Consider the following 23,259-nt stretch of genomic DNA (forward strand, 5'->3'; position numbering starts at 1 on the left):
ACTCAGCAAAGGCTAAATAACAAGATTCTTAGAAAAAGAAATGTGTACTAGTGAAAAAAATTAAGCAACCTTTTTACAGGTTTTGTATGTTGAAAAAACACCCACACACATGCAGATTTCTTATAAACCTGTAGTTCAAGCCTGCCATAACTTCAAAATTTTCATGCACACCTCAAAAGAAAGAGAAATAAATTTCAAGTTTCTATTTCTTCAGTATAGATTTGTCAGGTAAAATTGAGTCAAACAAAGAAATTTTCACAACTACCGTAGTTATTCGGTTATAAGGCGCACCGTTTTTTTCAAGAAATTCCTAATTTCTACTAAAAATTACCGCCAAAGTTTGGGTGCGTCTTACAGGCGAATATTTTCCCGAAACAATTTTTTTTGATCACAGTTACTGGTACGGTTTCAAGCAAATAAAATGACACACACACACACATTGACTTTTACGAATATGGTTCTGAAAAGACAAGCGAAGTCAAATTTGCATAGATGTGATACGTGCTCGAGAGCACGTGCTTAGTAATTTGATACGTCACAAAACGAAACGAAAATAAACAAGCGAAGAGGTAAATACCTTCTTTATCCTTTCAGCCTTTTTAGTGCACTGAGACCTGCATTCTCGGCGGTACATCTTGTTTATTCAAGGCTTTTGTTTGTGTGCGTGGTCGCGTGTGCGACAATTCTGCTTTTGTTGATTAACGGTAAACTAAAATCAATACGCGACTTTTTCGCTTTTTTGTAAGTTTATGAAAGAATTTACAATAAACTTGACCGATCTTTACTCCCCAAACAACGGTGCGCCTTATAACCAAGTATTTTAGCGATTTTCTCAGTTTGAAAACATGCAATAATGAAGTTGCCGAATTGGGGGTGCGTCTTATAGCCGAGTGCGCCTTATAACCGAATAACTACGGTAATTTATTAGGTTAGCCTACCTAGAACAATCGACTTCATGTACAAATAAGACTAGGTATATACTGATGATGTACAAAAGAACCATCTGTGGTAAGAGGGCAGGCTTTCCTTTCTTCATTTAAAGAAATACTGAGGTTTTCATCTTTCCACAAGCTCAATGGAAAGTAAGAGTGAGAGGGACTGGTAGTGACTATGTTATTTGAGTAAATATCCAGAGAGTGATAAAAGGCAAGATAAGGTCTGCACAACTTTCTTATTTTAATTTTATAACCTATTATTTTACTATCATAATTTATATTCTTGCTTTGTGCATTATGCGAATGCCAACTAGTTTAACTTTCATGCAGGTTAAAATAAAAGCATGAATTAAATAGCAGAGCCCACTTTAATTTCATTCCTAATTAAAAGGGGATCATTCCTTTCCAGTTTCCCACCCTTTAAAACTCACATACCTTGTGACCAATTCCTCATATCAATGTCTACTTTAATTAGGAGTATTGGTGGGAAACACCATGTGCATTAATGAAAGCTTGAGCAAGAGTGTTTGATGCAATTTAAATAATAATATTACATGTTACAATGTAGCAACTTACACAGCAAAATTATATAATCACACAATTCCAAACAAAGAAAGTCAGGTAATTGACTAACCTGCTTCAACTTTTGAGGGCTTGAGGTAGAAATAAATAAATATGGTTAACAGTTACAATTAATACAAAGTTGAAAGTTTAAAAGCTAATAGATATACATTACAATCATCAAATCCTATGTATTTTAACAATAAAGGGTCAGTTAACACTAAAACTTCTCTCAAACATTCATACTTACAGGAAATCATTAATTTTTGTCACTAGGTGGTACTGTACTTACAATAGTTCTACTGACACAAATGCATTTTTCTAAAGTTTTCTCATAGCTTATGATTGTACAGGTCATGTGGATGGTTCCTGCTTGGTATTTACCAGATGCTCAAGTTTCAATAGTAGTGACCTAATTGTTACAGTCAAGTTCATTCCTTTTTGAGGCCATCTTCAACGTGATCCTGTTACATATGAAAACATCAAATGTTACTCACATAATCAAATACTTGCTTGAACCAAAGTTAAAATTTTTTTAATAACCTGCTTCCTTTAACCCTTTAATCCCTGATAGTGACTAGCATCTAATTTTCCCCTTCAATATAACCCCTGAATCAAACATTAAGGTTACAAGAATAAAGGCAATAATAATGAACTGAAGAGCCTCTCAAAAACATGAAAGGCATAGAGGAAATTGGTTAGCACAATTCAAGTTTCTTCCATAGGGCAAAGTTTACAGTTTCCCTCTTTTCACTGTCTTCATTTCATCTGTTTGCTTTCCTAACAATCTTAACTATTGCTGCCAACGAATGCAAGGAGCATTTAAAATTTGTACAGTTATTAACACTCTAATTCCTGCGAGTGACTAGTATCTAATTTCATCTTTGCCAATATCATCCCTAAATCAAGCATTAAGGTCACGAGAATAAAGGAAATGATAATCAACCGAAGAAACTCTTGATTGTTAAACAAATTCTCCTTGCCAGCACACCAGGGAAGGTGTAGAGAACAGTATGGAGAATATGCATACTGATTTTGGGGTGTAAAGGGTTCAGACATCATGTAATCAGTTTTATATGTGTAGAGTATTGCTTTAATATTTAATTGTGGTGAGTGCAACTGCCTGGTAAACAGTCTGTGGTCTTCTACTCTTGGAGGGTGCCTTGAAATTGAAGTTCAGTGCCTTTACCAACTTTTTTGGCAACAAAGATCAACAAAGAAAAGCAGCAACACCAAAAAATATTTTTCATGAAAGGCATCTCTACAATGGTAGGTATGCACAACTGACATGTTTCAGTGAAGCATGTCAAGCATCGAGGTATGGTTGTCAGTTTGCTTTTCATTACTTGCAAACAGCTTATTTCTATCAGCTTTGAAAACTTCTGTATCCTCACTTTGGAAGAAAAGCATTTCTCATGAACATTAAAAATTAAAGACATAAGCTTTAGCATGAGAACAGGAGCATGAGAAAATTTTAATCATTACAATATAATGAAAGCCCCCATTTTAACTGTTTTAGTCTCACTAGTGACCTACACAGAATTTCTCCTCACACTATCAGTACAATATCAGGCAGACAAGTGATGAGAATAAAGAAAAATATTAATAAGGGGATAATTGGTTGATCCAATTCCAAATTCTCCAACCTAACATCACATAAATCGTATGGCAGACAGTAAAGAGAATTACTAATGAAATCTTGAAAGTTAAAGGGTTATGTAATCACATTTACCAGAAAGACAGCAAATAAATGTAACAAAATTACTCCAGTAAAGTGTTCTTTAGTACACTGAAGTTTCAAACTCATTGAAATTAAGTTGACTTTATGATTCAGATTTTAGTTTAAGAAATGTGTAATATCGCTTTACATGGATGAAACGAGAATGCCATTTATGAATTTTAAAATAGTAAATGCAAAAAACTTAAAGATGAAATTTAAAAAGACTGCTAAAAGATGGCATATCTATTCACTGAGATTTTAATCTTTGGCTGGCACACAGAGATCTAAAAGAGGCTTTGTGAAAAAGACCAGGACGATAAAATTGAAGATTCAGGAGGAGCATATGACATCAATTTGTTTACTGATGTTCTCACCTGAATTCAGTCTGTAAAGAGAACTCTGCAACACCCCTGTTTTATCTTCTCACACTTGAATTAAAACATAACATTTAATTATTTGCAGGCAGGTTAAGGAGGAAACTAAAGGAGTGGATATATGTTAAATAAAAAGAAATACCTTACAATAAAAATAATGGAGAAGCATATCACCTACGTGTGTTTGCTTCTGAAGAAAGCTCTAGTAGGTATTTCCTGAGCAGTTATCTACGTAATTATGTAAACCGGGTGTAGTATACGGTCGTGAAAGCAATTATTTTATTCTGTATCAAATATATCAAGTTCAGTACCTCCAGAGTCATAAGCCAGGCTTTTGGGGTTACAAAATAATATAATAATCAACGCAGGTCAATTTATCGAGAGTCAATTAAGTATAGTTTCCTAAAGTCGTATGGAAGGTTTAAAATGTGCTTCACTTGTGCTAAATATACGGATTCATCGTTCTTAATTACTCATGAAATTCCGAGAGTGTGACTCAATTAATTCAAAAGAAAATATCTAAGTAAGTTACAGAAATGGTTCACGAATTGTCAACTGATGTGTTAACAAAACCTCCATAAATTATGGTGCCGATTCAAATTTATCGTTCATAATCACTTATGAAATTCCGAGATTGTACCTCACTGAATTCAACCGAAAACATCCATGAAGGTTACAGAAACGGACTCTCAAAAACGGTTCCCGAATTAAAAAACTGTAAACAACAATTATTTACGCTAACCATGTGCTTAACAGCGTGCTTGTGAGCTCAAATTGCCAAGACCCTGTTTAATTACACGATCACAGCTCAGACGCCTCTTGCAAAAGCTTGAATTGCTATCGATTTCAGAGATTGATTCTTCAGTTTACAGCATTAGGAAATGTCATGTATTACTTAAGAACTACACACCCCAAACAACATGGCGGTTCGGTAAGTAAAAGACTGTTTTATGAAGCCTCATGCGTGCGCATGAGCAAACCATATATGGTAGCACACAACATACAACACACTGGAAAACCATAACATTCCTCCACACATATAAAACGATCTGTCCCTAGTTTTCAAAACAAGCCCTAAAATACAATTTCAAGGAAAACATAAAATAAACCAACAGTGTCCGGTAACCACAGTTCGAAAGGTAAGAACGACCTTAAAACAAGAAAACGAACAGAATAAAACAAAGTTCAGAGATCAAGCCTCTGTGGTGCCCTGCGAACTCTCTGAGGGTGTTGTCGCATTTTGACCATCGGACTAACTGTAGCTGGTTTAGCATCAGGAGGGTCAGGTACCGTAGGTGTGGAAACAGGAACCATCTTTGGTTGATCTTTTTTGGAACCTCCTGGAGCTGTGCCACCCTCAGTGGTTGGAGTACTTGATGTAATTGGGGTCAGTGGTGTGTTGGCCACTTCAGGTTGGCTGACTTCAATACTACAGTCGGCGTCAGTGCTTTCAACTGTGTGTCCAACTGCCGTTGGTCTCAACTGATCAATATGTCGGCGCCAGATCAGTCCCGGTGCCACCTGTACCTCATACATCAGCGGACCTGTTTTGTTAACAATCAGCCCTGGACGCCACTTCAGATCCCCTCGATAATCCCGTGACATAACTGAGTCACCAATCTCTAACTGGCGATACTGTTTACCCTTGTCAATCGCTGCCTTAATGCTCTGCTGGTGTTGTTGGTTAACCATCTTACGGTTTAAGTTAGGTTTCACCAAATCTAGGAGAGTACGCAATGGTCTTCCCAGGAGTAACTGTGCTGGGCTCTCACCGGTGGTGGAGTGTGGAGTGTTCCTGTAAGCTATGAGAAACTTCGCCAACTTCTCCCTCACTGGCTTGGGGCTTTGACGCATGGAACGCAAAGCCTGTTTGAAGGTTTGTACTGTCCTTTCCGCAAGACCATTCGTCGCTGGATGGTACGGTGCTGAAGTTATATGGCGAATGCCATTGGACTTGACAAATGTCTGGAATTCCTCAGAAACAAACTGTGTACTATTGTCACTGACTATCTGTTCTGGAATTCCAAATCTGGCGAACAAATCGCGTAGAATTTCGATAGTCGAACTTGAAGAAGTTGACTTGACTGGAACCACTTCTGGCCACTTGGTGTGTGCGTCGACAACCACTAAGAACATCGAGTTCTGAAATGGCCCTGCGTAGTCGATGTGTATACGCTGCCATGGTGTAGTGGCCCACTCCCACGGATGTAGTGGTGTTTTAGCAGGCATCTTCTGGTTTTGCTGACACCCGCTGCAGCCTTTCGCTAGCTCTTCCAGATGACCATTGATATTAGGCCACCATACGTAGCTCCTCGCTAGTGCTTTCATTTTGACCATGCCCAGATGCCCATCATGAAGTTCCTCTAACACTCTGCTTTGTACCTTATTGGGAACTACCACTCTCATTCCCCATAGGATGCAGCCTTGGTGACGTGTTTCTCTTGCCACTGCTTCACTGGTTATAGGTAATGGCACAAACTGAGAGGCGTGGAACACCTCTGTTGAATCCACCTCCAAGTCTTCTCGCTCTTTCTGCTGGAGAGGGAGCCGCGACAGTCCATCGGCATTGCAGTGTTTGGTTGTACTCTTATACTCAATGATATAGTCGAACCCAGACAAGAACAATGCATATCGCTGAAGCCTTGCAGCAGTCATGGCTGGAACTCCCTTTTCTGGGTGGAAGATGGCAGTGAGGGGCTTGTGGTCTGTAATGAGCGTAAATCGTCTCCCATAGAGGTAAACATGAAATCGTTTCACCCCCCACACAATGGACAATGCCTCCTTGTCTATTTGTGCATGCCGTCGTTCAGTCTTGGTCAACGATCGGGACGCAAAAGCTACCGGCCTTTCGCTACCATCGGACATGACGTGTGAAAGAACCGCGCCGATGCCAGTTGGTGAAGCATCACATGCCAGCCTAACCGGTAATGCTGGGTCATAGTGCGTTAGCACCTGCTCAGATGTAATCATACGCTTAGCCTCAGTGAACGCTCGCTCGCACCGTTCAGTCCACTGCCATTCGTTGTTTTGCTCTAACAACTGGTGAAGTGGGTGGAGAACTGTAGACGCATTGTGCAAGAAACGGTTGTAATAGTTTACGAGCCCTAAAAATGAGCGAAGCTGTGACACATTCTCAGGTCTTGGTGCACTGACCACTGTTTCAATCTTCTCTTGTGTCTTGTGTAGCCCTTCCTTATCGATCTCATGCCCACAAAACTGAACTCTATCTTTGAAGAACTCGCACTTCTCCTGGTTAGCCTTCAGACCCGCATCTTGTAATCGCTTGAGTACACTCTCCAGGTTCTCCAAATGTTCTTCATCGGTTTTGCCTGTGACAATCATGTCATCAAGGATGCACTGGGTCCCAGGTATTCCCTGTAATACCTGGTCTATGGCACGCTGCCAAATGGCTGGAGACGAAGAGATGCCAAAGACTAAGCGATTGTATCGAAAAAGGCCCTTGTGTGTATTAATCGTAAGGAGTTCCTTGGATCTTTCGGTTACTTCCATCTGGTGATAAGCTTGGCGAAGGTCAAGCTTGCTGAAATGTCTACCGCCAGCCAAATTTGCAAAGATATCCTCTATACGTGGCAGAGGGTACTGTTCTGCAAGAAGTACTGGGTTCACTGAGACCTTAAAATCGCCACAAACTCGTACCGATCCGTTTCGCTTGACTACCGGGACAATTGGGGTCGCCCATTCACTGTATTCTACTTTAGAGAGAATACCTTCCTTCTCTAAGCGTGTCAATTCTGCTTCTACTTTGGGGCGGAGTGCGTATGGCACTTGGCGTGGTTTATGAAAGCTGGACTGGCAGCCTTCCTCGACCTTCAAATCCGCCTTGTAGCCTTTAAGTGTGCCCAGATTTTCGGAGAATACAGACTCGTACTTCTGTAGTAGCTGATCCACTTTGCGTGCCATACCCCCCTCTGAAGTCTTGCTAAGCTTAAAGGTTTTGATTTCACCCCAGTTCAGTTGAATGTTGGACAGCCAGTCACGCCCAAACAGTGCTGGTCCCTGCGTCTCAACAACTTGTAGGTTTAACTCTTTTTCCTGGCCCTTGAACTTAACATTACATCTCATCTCTCCCTTAGGTGTGATTTTCTGCCCAGTGTATGTCTTAAGTGTCACAAGGCTCTTTGAAAGTTTGACATGATTAAAATGTTCCTTATATAGTTTGTATGGAAGTACAGACACCGCTGACCCTGTGTCTAGTTCCACCTTGACCACCTTTCCCTGTATTTCGGGGTTGACCCATATTACGTGATCCTTGTCACCCACATTATTAACCTCAAGGGATGCCAAATAATCATCGCTGTCCCCGTCATCGCCGTCTACATAATTTAAAGGGGGTTGGGAAGCTTGTGTCTCTTTTTTCTTTGATTTACAAGCCCTCACAATGTGACCAGTCTTGTTACAGTGGTGGCATTTTTCTTTCTTGAATGGACAACTTTTGTGATCATGAATTCCCAAACAGCGGTAGCAACTTTGATCACCCGTTCTCTTGGGGGAAAAAGAACCCTTTTTCTCTGAAAGCTTGGCTTCTCTCTTGAATTTAAGCTTCTTGCCTGGCTTTGATTTGGCTAATAAATCGATTGATTCTGACGCTTTATTCCCCTGGAGAGCTTCAATATCCTTGTAAGATTGCTCAATAGCTAAGCACTTTGCAACAGCAATGTCAAATGTTAGTTCCTCAAGCTTAAGTTTCAAAAGCTCTGACATCATTCTCTTATCTCGAATACCCGAAACCAGTCTATCTCTAAGCCTTTCCAAACGCATGGCGTCGTTAAATTTGCAATCCATAGCTAGATGTTTCAAAACAGCAACATATTGACTCACCGTTTCTCCTGCGTTACGTGCTCGGTTGTCAAACTCATACCTGGCTACTAAAGCAGACTTCTGTGGCTTCAATTGTTCGCGGAGACGCTCTACGATTGCGTTGTACGTGAGAGAATCTTCTCCTAACAAGGTCGGAGCCATCAAATCTTTCGCCAGTTGGTACGTTTCAGTGGGAAGATTGGTTAACAGGATGGCTTTCTTCTGTTTCGCGTCGGTCACTCCATTGGCCACGAAGAAGAATCCTAACTGTTCTGTATACGCCTCGAAGTCAGTTCCCACAGTGAACTTTTGAACTTTTCCGATGTTACGAACTGGATTTGGTGCCGTATTTACATCGCTGGCCATCGTGGACGTTATGTGGATTTAGTTTAGGGATGTCTTCACTTTTAGCAGCCAAAAAGGTCCCTTAATATCCGATCCTCGTCGCCAAAATTGTCATGTATTACTTAAGAACTACACACCCCAAACAACATGGCGGTTCGGTAAGTAAAAGACTGTTTTATGAAGCCTCATGCGTGCGCATGAGCAAACCATATATGGTAGCACACAACATACAACACACTGGAAAACCATAACAGGAAAAAAGTATCGTATCGCAAGCATGTTCATCATAACCCGAGCAGTAAACACGCCTCGAGATGTTGAGAGAAGAGAGAGTGGTTCCGTGTTTTGTGAGACAATCGAAATTATTTCCTGAAGTTCGTACAAAGCGAGTAGAAAGCATGACAACTTAGCGCTGAAAAATACCATGACTAAATAATGAAGTTCACTCACTCGGCAGTAGAACTAATTCCATTTTACCCGTGAGTTTGTGCGCACCACACATTTGCGGTCCGTAATTTAATTCTCAGATGTTTGACGGGTTCTCACATGACAATATTGTCAAAATCAAATTACCGCGTCAGACTTAGTGTAAATATGGACATCGTAGATCCAATCTCATTTTATTTCAATTTTGGGAGAGGCTACCACTTCGTTCTTAGGCTAAAACAACACTTCTTCGACAAAGCGCGATTTTTTTTTAATAATCAGAGTAAATCCTGCGATAGTTGACCGAAGAGAGAAACAGGTAGAAACCTGCGCTCGCCGTTCGCTATCATTTGAAAGCTTTCTAGGCAAAACGAAATCCGCAAGATAACTTCTTTTCCATTAACACCACGACTGTATAAAACATTGCAAACGACAGGCCAAAAAATACCTTGAAAAATACGAACACTATGACATGTTATTCGAGCGATGAACCGGCGCGAGAGTTTTTAGGCGATGAAGGCCAAAGTCAATGTTTTACCGAAACGTGATTTTAATTATTAACTGAAGCTAGTATCAAACGACGATTGGTAAAAAGGATTTGAATTTTTTTAGGCCTTAGCTTTAGAGAAAACCCGAATAAGACACGACTTACCTCCTCGTATTTCTCGGATTCTTTGTAGTTCGCTTCTCTTTGTTGATGACCACTTCTCAGTCTGTTAACAGGAGCGTCTTTGTATTTCCTTCTCGCGTTGCTCTTCGCTAGATATTTGCCTTTTTACTTGTGTCTTTTCTTGTTCTCTTTCGCATTCCTTTCACCGTATTCTGCCTATTTTGGTGTCCTCTCTAACTTTCTTACGCGTTCTTCTTGATTCGCTTTACGTTTTTTACTTCTTGTTTTTTTTTGGTCGCTCAGTCTCTTTCTTTTCATCCTATTTCCACTCAAAACCCTCTCTCCACAAACTTGAATCATAACAATTTCCTCCCGTTGACAAAGCTTTAGCTCTGCCGGAATTGTTGCTTTGCGAGTTGATTGGAAATTGCGAAATACTGAGAATTGCTATTCAACTTCAACCTCACCAGTTTGATTTCGCGCTCAAAACGCGGGTTGCAAATTAATTGCTTACGCGGCTTCACAGCCGCTCGCTCACGTAAAGCACTCGTGCAATGCTTAGCCGTGTGCCAACGGTGCGCTACACGGAAGCTAAACACTCGAATATGTGCACTTCATTGTCATCTGTCGGTGTTTCCTGGCATGCACTAATGGGTTATCCAAGTTACGCGCGCAATCGCGCCTGCGCATTACCTTCTCCCTCGCCCTTCCATTACGTAATGGCTAAGACAGTGCCCATGGTACAGTTGGCCGCGCATGCTAAAAGTAGCATCTTGTAGGGTCGGTCGTACGGTCTCAAGTCCAAACTTTTTCGGCTTGATGGCTTACTACTACTATTACTACTACTATTAATTACTATTTATAGCTCCGCTATAAACAGAAGTAATGAGTTCTGATCAATACATCATCGCTGTCTTTTCTCTTTTTTATAGCAAGAGAATTACAAGAAATCCACTGTTTGGCCAGTCCCTTTGGCTTTGTCGCGCAACAACTTCGAGACACTTCGCATGACCAACTGTTTCTTTCCCGCATTTTCGGTCCAATTTTTTTTTTTTTTTTTGACATGGGCATTTTTTCTCTTTTCGCTCATCAGAGATTTTAATCTTCAGGTTTTTTCTGCATGATTTCTCAAGGATTATTTGCATAAGCCTCATCACTGATTTTTGCCATTCGTGTTTAACGTCAAACATCTTTTAAGTCATTTTAATCCACTATGGGTACAAGTTGCAATCGCACACGTGTAATCTGAAATAAAATTGACGTATTGCAACAAGTGATGGTTTTTTTCCAGGCTATAAATACACCTTTTCCGGCAGATGTTTTAAATAATACGTGATTTTGTGACTTTCATACGGTCTCACCTGAGAGTCGAACAGATCGCATGGGACGTGTGTGAAAGAAGAAAATAATACAGAAGAGACCGTTTAACTGTTCTTGATGACCTAACAAAAAAATATTGTGGGGTTTGAAGTTCCTTGCTGAAAAAAATCATGTCTTAAAAACGGAAGAGAAATCAAAGATCACGCGGATCGTGTCTGTCCGAATTTTTGCCCTGTTCTGCAGGAAAGCGTTGCGTGTTCCATTGCGTTACGTCAGTGAATTAACCAAATATATTGGAATGATAATACAAAGAAACTGTTATATTCTCTTTTGATACAAAACATTTCCTTAACCTTGCATTAGAAAAGTAGTTATTCGCACCATTTTAACTCTGCTCCTTATCGAATTCTTTGCCATTTTACCTGTTTTATACAAGTATGTTTAAAAATACCCACCATCTTTGGAGATTTTTAAATTGATTTAAAGTGCCATCACCTATTGTCTTTAGCTCGTTTCCTTGAAGGTACCTATTAACCAGAATAAAGATAATTGAACTTAGTCCAACTGCAGCAACTGTAATATCTACATAAGAAGGGGGGAGGGGGGGAGGGAGGGGGTTAAATCTATTTTCTTTTACATATTTGATAAATCTCATTGTCAACTATAGGAACTAAAAGAGGTGCTGCTTGTGGTTTGGATCCTCGGTACACCGAAGGATTTCACTGCCCACAAATAAGTGAGGCCTGTTAAGATATTCCTTTTAAACTCCCATTACCCGGTGGTAGGCAAAGAACGTTGATGCATAGCTAACGTACTTACAAGATAATGAGTTTATCCGTGAGTCCTTCTACTGTGCCCTTGTGTATATGAGTCAGTTTATTGGAGGAAAGATCTCTGAAAACGGAAAAATTTAAAACAGTAATGCAATGCCGCTCATTCCAAGTTGATTTCACCTCAAATGAAGCTGTCATGGTCCGAAGTCAAGGATGTGACAAGTGATCATGAAGTGTTCGCACTACAAAACCTGGTAACAAAACTCTTCACCTTGTTGAAATCAAACCATATTGTGAAAATCCAAAGAATTTCATTGAAACTTTCGTCAAATTTTCTAAAAATCGACGGTAAACTCCTTCATTTGACTCTTGATCAGCTTAGTCTTCATTTTCATTGCCTTCTTTTGGTGATATGTGTAAACAATCTGGAGTTATCCTTAAAAATAATTAAGTATTCCAAGGGAAAATAATGATCTCTGTGTTTACAAAACCAGCTCATTTGCGAGTGCAGCCTGACTACAAACTAATGTATACGAAGTCGAATTCCTTGCCCATTTATCATTAATTTACAAGCGATTGCTAAAGTTTTGTATTCATTTTTTAATTGTGGAAAAAATAATTTATTGGCTATTCAGACACAAACTTTCCAAGACATGCCAGATGTTACGCTTAAACGTCACAAAAAATGAAAAAAAAAAGTTGAGAAACTACTTACAGTACTTGTAGGTATCGCATTGCTCGAAAAGATCCATTCTCGATTTTTTGCAAGTTGCAACCAATCATGGAACTGCAAAAGTTGTATGAAAAAGACAGCGTTGTAGAGAAGTTTGATGAAGGCTGTTGTTAAAATATTTAAAGGATGGTATTAGCTGATTGAAGAATGCACCATCAAAAATATATCGCAGTAACTATAATTAGACGGATAGAGCAGAACATTCCTTTATAATTTTTAAATATGCTTCTCTGTCGGGCCAAAACTAACTGTTCCTAAATTGTTACACTTAACAACCGAACAACCAAGCTAGTTTTCTCGGAGATGGCTGCAGCTAATACCTAACAAATGCATAGAGCTTTCAGTGAGAACGGTTATTCTCATTTATAACTTATGTGACAAGAAAGGGTGGTTATGTAGTAATTTATCGTATGTATGAATAAAGCAATATAACGTTATTGGTCATTTTGGATGTGAAAGGAACGTTTCTACGAATATTCATTTTCGACAGCTGTTATTTGCGTCGACATTCAAGTCGCACAGACTTCCGACGTCCCACGGAGCACCTACTCGGCAGCGAAAACCGCTGGAATTGATAAGGAAAAAAGTTCATTGACTGCCCTTTCCATTTTTAAACACACAGTTTAAGGGGAAATTCAGGCGATTCCACCTAGCAGAAAATCCAGAAGTAAGGAAGGGAACGATCAAGAAATACAACAGAATTGCCACATCACAGTGTGCCACAGCTAATCTTTACAGAGTACAGTGCTTCATGAGGTAGCAATCGACTTCGGCGTCTGAATTAAACCAAATATGCATGGATGAAACGCCAGGATTTACTTCGAGTGTCACTACATAATGAAACAAACATTCAATGTGATACTTCTTCTAAGTTGGTGATTTGTAGAACCACTGAACTTACAGATATGTCATATTTTCAAACCCAGTGAAAATATCTGATGGCAGAGAAGGTCCAAGTGGATTTCGATCAAGATCTCTGTGAAAGTAAACCGTTTGAAATGAGTTGCAACTATCTGATGATTACATGTAGGCTGATATGAGGTGTAGAATTTTAATTCCTTATAAACTGTAATGAACTACTGATGTGGACTGTGATGAACGAGTATTTAGCGGATATCTCCGACGATTATATGCTTTAAGCATTCGAAAATATTTTTTTTGTGATTTTTAAATCAACTTAAAACATGACACTTACAGTTTGTGAATCCGCGTTAGTCCTTTGAGAATGACTTTCATATCAGCAATAGATAATAAGTTGTCACTGATTTTCCTAAACAAATTCAATATCTAAAATCAATTCATAAGTGTTAGACGGTGGGCTAAAATAATTCACGCAGCCTCATTTAAGCTATTGACCGGCTTTAGGTCGTGACCGAAGTCTTTGCTTAAAAATGCTTCCCAGCTGAAAAAAGAATTTATGTTTATGAAAATTTGCAGCTAAGCTAGAGATTTAATAAGCGACTGAACACGCAACGGCAACCCAATGTGAGCGAGTCAGATGGGAGAATATTGCCCGCTCTCGAAACCAATCAGATTGCTAGGTTTTGTACAGAATACCACCCGCTCACGCATCGAGAAAAAAATAATGCGCTACACTATTGCACTGTTTTACTATATAATAGCTAAAACTACTATTCACCCCAGTGTCGGTGGCTACCGATGGATATTTACCTCGCTTCTTCACGGCCCGGTAAATATCCACTTCTAACCTCTCCCACTTAGGTGCAGGTGAATAGTTGTTTATCATAACAAAGCTAATGAAAGTAGTTTGTGTAGTGTGATCGTCCGGGTGAGTGTAGTTCTGAAAAGAACTGTTGTTGGTGACATCGAAACCAATCAGATTGCTGTTGTTTGGCCATCCAAACCATTTACTTTACTAAAGCTAATGAAAGTTGAAATGATCAAAAATAGTGGTAAACTCTACAAGGATAGAGATTTTATTCAGCCTAACAAGATGACAATGAAAAAAGAAAAAAATAACAATAAAAATAAAAAAAGGAAATGTTTTTCACTTGATTTTTTTCTAACCATTTTGCAAATTGTTTCAGTTTAACTAAATTGTTGAGATGGGAATTCCCTTACATTAATTCCAGTTTCTCCATAGTACGGAAAGTGTTTTGAGGAATGTGTCGCAGTAAATTATTTGATAAGTCCCTGGAAAAAGAGAGTTATTGATTAAAAGAAAAAAAAATGATTCTTGACAGATCAAGCATAACATTTTCCAAAAGACAAATGTTCCCCTTACATAAGATTACTTGCCTTGTTCTGTTTTTCATTTAACATTAGAAGGACGGTGTTAGTATCCTGATGATCACAGAAAACGGTCGAAATCTACCATCTCACAGATAGTAAGTCAGCTATTGAACCATCAGTGAGTACTCAGATATAACTTGTAATCAGATGGTTAATTTTTTATTTTGTTCGCGTTCGTAGGTGGCCCGGAGAAATCTCAAGACCATTTTCAAACTTTTTCACAACTTTGATAAATTTTTCTTCTGAATATGCCAGATATATGCAGTATGTTGACCACTATTTCCTTTAATTTAATGAGGTTTGGCTAGACTGTGCGAATTGTCTGATCTGCCATCAAACTATCCTCACAGACACAATAAGATTGGCTACTTAATCTACAAACTTGCTTCCGTAAAATGGCATGTTTTTTAAAAAGCTGTGTTTTTTTTTTCTTTTAACTTTTAAAAAAGAAAAATCACTTTGCTGTAAGAGAAATCTTTTCGATCCAATACGAATTTCTCATTAATGGAAATTATATTCCTTTACATTTCATAAGAACTCACGGTGATTTTTCTAATTCAGTTTCATTTGCAACTTACAATTTCTTTAAAACAGTCAGGTTCCTGAAGATGTCTTCTGAAATTGAGCTCAACGAACAACTTGAAAGATCCCTGGGTAAAAATTAAACTGTAAGTAAAAATGGTAATGAACATAAATTTGAATTCTAGAGGAGGTAAGTTCCGAAAGGAATAACTAATGAAATAAGCGATTATCTAAATCAAAAAAGTATTTTAGCTTAAATTGACACATAGCGTCCAATTATTGAGTTTTCACAGTCTGTACGACTTTTCTTATGATTAATTTCAAATCATGCGTTTGTTATTCCTTTTTCCTTTTTTGTTTGTTCGTTCGGAAATCATCTTTACTTTTTCCTCTTTTTCTGGCACTAACCAAGACTCCTTAGCAAGTCTGCAAAATCAATTAAATTTCGTGTATGATGTGCCTACAAACCATCAGCTTATAACAAATACGAACACACATAGGAGACGATAATAGGCCCTGCAGGACGAAGGATGACGAAGTTTCTTTATCACTTACAGTTCTATTGCATTGCTTGGGAATGCCGTCGATATGTATCCATGAGCTCGACATTTTACTTTTAGCCGTGTGCTACCGAACTTGGTACATAGACAGATTTTTTGGCTGCAGACGTCACTCTTACATGGTGTTACAAACCACAAGACCAAGATGACTAATATTAGACCAGTAAACATCGTTACCTTGGCCAGAGGGGTTGCTAGAAAAGCAAATTAAAATATCCTGATTTCAAGATAACTAATAAATAAATCCTTTTTTCAAAATCTCTATCCATCGTTCAAGAGCAGCAAAGCTTACGCTGGGAGGCCTAGGTATGTCTCTCCGGTAGGTTTATTCACATTCGTATATATAATCACTGTTTTCAGTGGGAGTAAATCAGTTTTATCCAAACATTTCTCTGACAGGAAGCTGAGTGGTCATCATTTTTTTCAATGAAACAATTTCGAACGAGACTCTCTAAAATAAGTAGAAAAAACGGTTTTGCTACGCTGTTGAAAAGCTTATCCATCAAATAAACTCACCCAAATATCTCTCACAGCCAAGAATCGATCTCTTCGAAGAATGTTTTCGAAGTCGTATAACTTCCTTCCTCTTATAGTCCTCTTGTAATTCCCGAAATTTCTATCTTTAATTAAAAGGATCGAAAGCAGATTCGAGGAGCACAAGCAATTGCGTTTGCAGCTCCTACGATGTTATCCAATGTCAAAGAATTTTTGTGATTTGAGGGCCGGTTAATATTGGCTTGTAGACATGGTTGATTATAACCATCTTGCTCTTCGACGTTGACTGTTAAATTTTTGGCCCTTCGACAACTAACGCTTCAGTCCGTGCTTCTCAGATATCAGTTTCACATTTTCACTATCTGTCTCCAACGCAACGTTAACTGCTGACAAAGGCACAAACATCACCGGGAACAAGAAGTTTCGAAACTCTGAAGCATTAAAATTAATTATGAGCACGCCTTAATGCATATTACTTAAAAGCAGTTACTGGTTTCAATCTGCTAATTACAAAAGTTCATAAACGCAAAGAACCTCAAACTATAAAGTTAGATAAAGAAATAAGAAGACAATACAGATATGGCCATATTAAACTGGTTATAACCTCTGCCTTTAGAATAATTATTCAATTGATTTCTTGCAGGGGAACACTTTACGAAACGGAAGACCACAAAAAGTTTCGAAACTCTGAAGCATTAATATTAATTATGAGCACGCTTTAATGTAAATTACTTAAAAGCAGTTACTGGTTTCAGTCTGCTAATTACAAAAGTTCATAAACGCTAATGCACCTCAATGTATTAAATGAGATCAAGAAATAAAAAGACAGTACAGATACGACCGTATTAAAATGGTTATGCCTTCTCCCTTAAGTCATTATTTAATTCATTTCATGGACGGGAACTGGTTACGAAACGGAAGACCGCCAAGTTATAAAAGTGCCGTCTTTTCGGCTAAATCATTTCGCACCTAAAAAGATTCCAGGATCGTAGCATTTTCTTTGATCAATGTTTGGGAACGGTATCAAGTTCTTTCAAATTCGATTTTTCGCAACACGCCCATGTTATGAAAGATACATGAGTTGAAACATGAGCTCTAGTTCTTTTACACTAAATTAGCACTGCTCACAGCACTGGTTGGTGATAGATTACTTCCTGTTTATGACTTCGTCACTGGTCATTGCTTTTGCTTTCGTTAGGTTTTCGTCACAATAGTCTAAAATAGTTTGGTTTCGAGCCCTTGAAAATTGGTTATTGAACCTGCGACACATTATCTTGATTACGGTGATAAGGAAGATTCGAAGCAGAGTCAGCAAATGCAAGCGAGAGTTTTAACGGAAAATTTCAACCTCTAGAGTAGTATTACGTTGCAAAAACAGTTGGGACAATTTGCACGCAGTCTTTCCCTCTCGGTAAGCTACAAATTTTGTCAGTATAATGTAATGATAACGATATTTGCCAAGTTTTGGTAATACATATATACATACACACAGCCTTTTTACTCATAAGAATCTTTTTTTTTTTTATAAGAACAATCATTATCAGTCTGAGATTAGCCAGAATTTTAAGAAAATGCTCAGAACATATGCAGGCTGAGAATCGGTAAAGAAAGTCTTTTATTTGCTCATTTTGCTTTTCGTAAAGCCAAATTTAGCAAGAGTTTCAAATAGTTGGTTTGTGAGACATCTTGTTTACGGCATCTAAGCAAGCCGCACAACTAAGTGACAAGCGACTTGATACCATATGACAGCAAACAATTCATTTTGAGAACATGTTAAGGACGTTTTCAGGCTCAACTCACAAAAAAGATACAAAGCACGCCTTGCTCCCCCTCATTACTTACAGTTCTTTATGTGGTCGCATTTTCGCGCTATTAAAATTCACAATTGATAAAGGGGTTCATATCTCAACAGCTCAGACAAAGATCGTGAATCATTTTCCAAAGTACCTGACAAATCGTGAAGGGACAAAATAATCGATTGAATAGAAAGCTTATTTAACCACTATTGTAGAGATCCATTCCTCATTTGTTACCTTAAGTAGCTGCAGCTTCAAAAACCGAAAGATCTAGTCGTAAAGAGTAGACTCGTTTCCTAATATTTAATATAAGTTCCTTAAAAAAATTGTGACAAGAGCTACGAATACACTAGCGAGACGAAATGCAAATTTGCCTCTTGACTAAATGGGTACCATAAAAGGGATAGATCACAACAAACGCGATAGCCTGTACTAGCTGAAAGCTCTTTCTTCTTGGCAATTGGAAACTTCACCCTCAAGGAACTGCTCAATAGCTTTCATACAAGTGTCAACTGGCGTAACTGGCGCTTTTAGAATCTTAGAATGGTAATTTCAAGAATCCACTGAATCGTAACGATGGTATAAATATTCAAAGAAATAATTAATCAGCTCAAATTGTGTAATTTCTTACTGGATACGTTACACTCTCTCTCTCATTAAGGCAATTGACTGCACTATCTTTCAGCGTACCCGCGTGATAACCTTCGAGAGATGTTGGGAAAATAAGAGAAAACGGTACACAGAAAATGCGTCGATTTCTTTCATCAAACATTAAAACGAACATGTTTCTTTTTTCTATGGGTTCACTGGTGCAATAAACACGAAAGGTTTTTGACCAATCAGGGATGGCTCTCGTGATGCCTCAGTTGTTCTATAAATTTTCATAATTTCGAGTTCCCCACGAGAAGGACTGAGGTTTTGGCTGAAAATGAGGATCTTAAACCTACTTTTCCCTATATTCGGCATCTCTAAGAATTCTCGTAGTTAGTAAAAACTATTTATATGGTAAGGTATTATCTGTGGTGCGCTGAAGGCTTCTCAGCAAGGGGTCTGTTCAGCCTTATCCATCAATTTCTTTTCTAGTTGATATCGAATTCGTTAGACCCTCCGTCGGTTTTTTCTTCCTTTTTTTATTTAATTAATTTTTTTTTTATTTTTTAAATTTTGGTACTGACCATGTAGAAAACTTACTTTTCAAGTATTTCAGCCAGAAGCTTACCTTTACAGACTTTGGAACAGTATCTCAAAGAGGCTATCAAACCCTCATTATAAAAGGCCGCATTAAATTCACGATGAATTACTTTAATTTACAGAGTTTTTCTGCACAGCTGTCGGTTTGGAAGACGATGATGATTTTGACGCGACAACCGGGACAAACTATCTCTCTGAGCATGTTACTTTTTGTTATCAGTGGATCATGGGGATATCGCTCTGGAATTGAAATGATTAATGTGACACCCTGTGGTTTGTTACTCTTTATAAAATTGGCCTAAAAACTGTTTAGGAAAAATTACAGAATTATACTAGAAATAGCATGAAGAATGAAAATTGATAATTCCTCTAAGAAAAAAAAGAATTGCTGATTACTCCATTTCCATTATCTTTATATTTACCTCTCCACTGTTCAACGGCTGTTTTACTCAAAACCGCCGAGAATAAGACTACTCATTTGTCGCAAAAAAACAAAGTTACAATTTAATTTTCCATGCATTGCTTTGTATCTAAGCTTTTCGTGGGGGCTGGACTAAAGTAGGTTAGAAATGTGGAGACTTATGAATGGCATCAAGCATTTACTAGTGAAAGACTCAATTGGAAACTAATTTTGTTTTTTTGTAGTCCAAGATGATGCTCCATTGTTGCATTCTTTTCAGGAGAGTACGATAAGCCTCCAACGTTTAAAGTTTCTCCATGGCCTTTCATTCCTGCTGGAACCCATTTTAATGTTAATATAACATTTACACCTGGTAAGTTCAAGTTGTGATGGAGACGTTAATATTTTTTATTGATTTTCAATTAAAAGTGATATCGTTACAAAAGCAGGAGGAGGGGCTTATGAAATTCCACGGCTTCCAAAAAATAAAGCTTGCATAATTACTTTTTTTTTTGACTGACAGGTGAATGAATTATAAACGACCGCAGGAATGATTAAAAACTGCGGACAACATCTTCCTTGATTAGGCGGTATGCAAACATACCGAAATTGCATATCCTTGCGGCATGCAAGACAAATTGGAAGACGTATATTAATGTCTCGTTTAAACCTAATGTGGGGTCCAGTCCACCACTGAGTTTTTTCGTAGAGTATCGGACGACGGAATCCAATGCTCCAAGGTTTTACATGTATTCCATTCAGGGAATCAGATTTCCACACACTGGAGACCAAAATGATTAACATCCTACTTTGTTCAAAGACCAAGTAAAAAATTTAACCTCTTTCTTATCAATTTGACCAAGGGTGTATACCATATAATATCCAAGATTTGAATCCCTTTTCAATTTTCCTTGATGCACAGCAGAAATTACTTTTTCATTACACTAAGATCTGTGCTGCGTTCTAACTACTGCTTGCTTCTAATAGCGGTAGATGTTCTCGAAGTATTCTTGCAATACGAAATGGCCTCAGACGGCGAGGTGATTTTAAAGCACAGGGACGACACTATATGCAATGTGGACCCATTCTTTTGCAATTTACCTGCTGGTGGTAAGTTGCCTTCTAAAAAGAGAGCTACGAAGAAAAAAAAGAAGAAAGAAAATGAGAATAAAAGAAATGAGGAAAAGAAAGAAAGAAGAAAAAAATGAAAGAAAAAAAAAGAAACGAAAGAAAGGAAGGAAGAAAGAATGAAAAAAAGGGAGGATTAAGAGGCACTTTTATCACATTGAATTTTCTTAAGCATTTATAATTAAAGCTAATCATCTAATACCCTGCTTTGCAGATTAAATCAAAATTATGGGTTCTAGTTCATAAACTCCAGCTTAAACCTTAGGAAGCTAATCATACCATTAGTTCCTGTTTTTCGTATATTTATTCCTGTGATTATAGTCATACATATATTCCGAGATTGGCATAAATTCAAACAGTTTCTTTTTCCAAATAGTTTTTCAACCGACGGTGTGAAATACATCCGGAGACATGTTTTAGAATAAAGAACGAGGATCTTTACAAATTGCTTTCTTACCCACCTCTAACAGGCAGCTTCGAACGAAAAATAAAACAAGCAAAAAATAGAAATGAAAAATTCAGGTAGTCTATCCTCATTGATTAGTTTTCAATCTTATATATTTCTCCCAGTGCATGTTGTGTCCTATTTTGAATAACCTTTGCTAATTTCTTAGCTGTTTTTTTTCTTTTCTTTTCTTTTCTTTTCTTTTTTTTGTCTTCTAGAAACCAAAGTGTGGGTTCAATCTGAGAAATTACCGGCCATTCCTCCAGTTTTTAAGGTAATAAATCCATTAGCGTAGCCCAGTCAGCTCACTGGTTTTGGCGCTTGTGATTCCTATCTGATAGCCCCGGCTGCATTTAAGTCTTTAGTCAAGATTTGATCTTGCTCTCCAATCAAAACGGTACAGTTTTCGTCCTTTCCTATATGATATTTATGGATCTTTCTCACGAGCGAATGTAACTACATTCTTCAACGAAACTGAAGCCGACTCTCTTGTGAGCACTCGTCCTTTTATCTCAAATCAGCTTTTCCAAGGATATCAAATTCGTTAGCCACCATCCAGGCCAAAAGATTTCCCGATATTTTGGTTTTATCGACTGAGTTAAAAATGAAAAATAGCCATTGTGAAGAGTTTCCAAAGAGTTAGCCCTTCGTTCTGACCTAGGGCCAGAGATTGAGACGTCAGCTTTGAAAACTCTTTATGGTGGCAAGTTTGCATTTTCAACTCAGTTGATAAAGCCAAATTTTCCTGTGAGCCCCACACGGCCACGCATCGACGCAGCACCACGGTTTCTTTAGAAACTAACCCCTCCCCTCGCTCCATTAAAATGATTTCCAGTCGGGCATTTTGTCATCTTTGTACGCTCATTTTAATGTAGGCTAGCACCTGTGAGCTTTAGCGTCAGCAGCTATTCTTCCTTATCTTCATTACCATTACATTGACTGCGCACTTTTTCAAAAGGAATCATTACGAATGATGGTGTTGATCATTATCATTATGATTATGACGATTAGTATCAAGCCGTGCATAGTTTTATCAGTTCATTCCTAGGAACAAGAGAGGGCTCTAAATCAATGCATGGGTTTACATTCTACAATAATTTAGTCATTTTATTTCATTTTGTTCTTCAATCAATTAGAATCGAATCTGCAAGGCGAAATTTCAACTTTTTAATGAAGAGAATATCATGTTTCTCTGTGGTGAGATTGTAGCCAAGGTGAAGTAAGAGACGAACAGGACAGGCGGGAGCCAAGACTCAAGGGAAGCATGACGGAAAAAATAGGCATGGAAAGACATGCAAAGAGTGGTCTTGCAACTAATGATTCTGTAAACAAAGTTTTGAAATCTAACAATAATCATTAAAGATAACTTTAATAACTTTGAGTAAATACATAAATTACGTTTTTGTGGCGAGGGAATCAGCTCATTTGTGAAACAGCCTGATATTCAAAACCGGCGTAGAAAACGGGAAACAATAAGAGGGCGGATCAGTTAGTGTGAAAAACTATATACTGTAGCAAAAATTACTTAGATTTTAATGAGAAAGATTGTGCAAGGGAGCTAGCGGAGCGGGTGAGAGCCTTTGAACTCTTCCCTACGCACAGCGCTTCCATGAAACTCATTAGTTAAAAGAAAGATTTTGGTAAAAATGAGACAGGACTGATCTGTGTGTTTCAGTTATCTGTTCTGGTGATTGGCAGGGTTGATCAAGACTAGGCCACTGTTCAAAAAACTTCTTGAAATATCAATTATGACAGCGCAGTTCATCGCATACGAGCAAAACTCCTAACCAAAAGATGCTTACTGCTGCCCTCTATGGTTTTAATTATCTAACGCTTAGCCGTTTTTTCCGCTCA

General features: G+C 38.2%; 2 protein-coding genes across 2 annotated transcripts; one reads left to right on the top strand and one right to left on the bottom strand.

Annotated features, from left to right (window-relative positions):
• Positions 1-261: 261 nt before the first annotated feature.
• LOC149047510 (uncharacterized) lies at positions 262-16,137 on the bottom strand. Its single transcript, XM_089203565.1, has 10 exons — positions 15,946-16,137; positions 15,447-15,518; positions 14,698-14,769; positions 13,811-13,885; positions 13,517-13,591; positions 12,598-12,669; positions 11,929-12,003; positions 9,832-11,636; positions 3,591-3,644; positions 262-1,960 (listed from the first exon to the last, which is right to left on the bottom strand). Exons 1-8 carry the CDS (start codon positions 16,119-16,121, stop codon positions 11,537-11,539), a joined length of 717 nt encoding a protein of 238 aa, XP_089059691.1. The 5' UTR covers positions 16,122-16,137; the 3' UTR covers positions 262-1,960; positions 3,591-3,644; positions 9,832-11,536.
• Positions 16,138-17,688: 1,551 nt separating this feature from the next.
• On the top strand, positions 17,689-22,780 carry LOC149047511 (uncharacterized). Its single transcript, XM_089203575.1, has 6 exons — positions 17,689-17,856; positions 19,555-19,705; positions 20,113-20,205; positions 20,820-20,942; positions 21,624-21,679; positions 22,542-22,780. Exons 2-6 carry the CDS (start codon positions 19,588-19,590, stop codon positions 22,626-22,628), a joined length of 477 nt encoding a protein of 158 aa, XP_089059701.1. The 5' UTR covers positions 17,689-17,856; positions 19,555-19,587; the 3' UTR covers positions 22,629-22,780.
• Positions 22,781-23,259: the final 479 nt, after the last annotated feature.

The sequence above is a fragment of the Pocillopora damicornis genome, chromosome 4, assembly GCF_964200805.1.
Source record: "Pocillopora damicornis chromosome 4, jaPocDami1.2, whole genome shotgun sequence".
Classification (NCBI taxonomy): Eukaryota; Metazoa; Cnidaria; class Anthozoa; order Scleractinia; family Pocilloporidae; genus Pocillopora; species Pocillopora damicornis.

Bases quoted from the DNA above. Each gene is read 5' to 3' on its own strand.
- LOC149047510 (XM_089203565.1), bottom strand. From the start codon at position 16,121: ATGTTTACTGGTCTAATATTAGTCATCTTGGTCTTGTGGTTTGTAACA. The intron at 14,770-15,446 runs GTAAGTTGCAAA...CTCTTTTTCCAG, and splicing joins CTGACTGTTTTAAAGAAATT to GGACTTATCAAATAATTTAC. The intron at 13,592-13,810 runs GTAAGTGTCATG...TTACTTTCACAG, and splicing joins CTAACGCGGATTCACAAACT to AGATCTTGATCGAAATCCAC.
- LOC149047511 (XM_089203575.1), top strand. From the start codon at position 19,588: ATGATGATTTTGACGCGACAACCGGGACAAACTATCTCTCTGAGCATG. The intron at 20,206-20,819 runs GTAAGTTCAAGT...TGCTTCTAATAG, and splicing joins TAATATAACATTTACACCTG to CGGTAGATGTTCTCGAAGTA. The intron at 21,680-22,541 runs GTAATAAATCCA...TCAATCAATTAG, and splicing joins CCATTCCTCCAGTTTTTAAG to AATCGAATCTGCAAGGCGAA.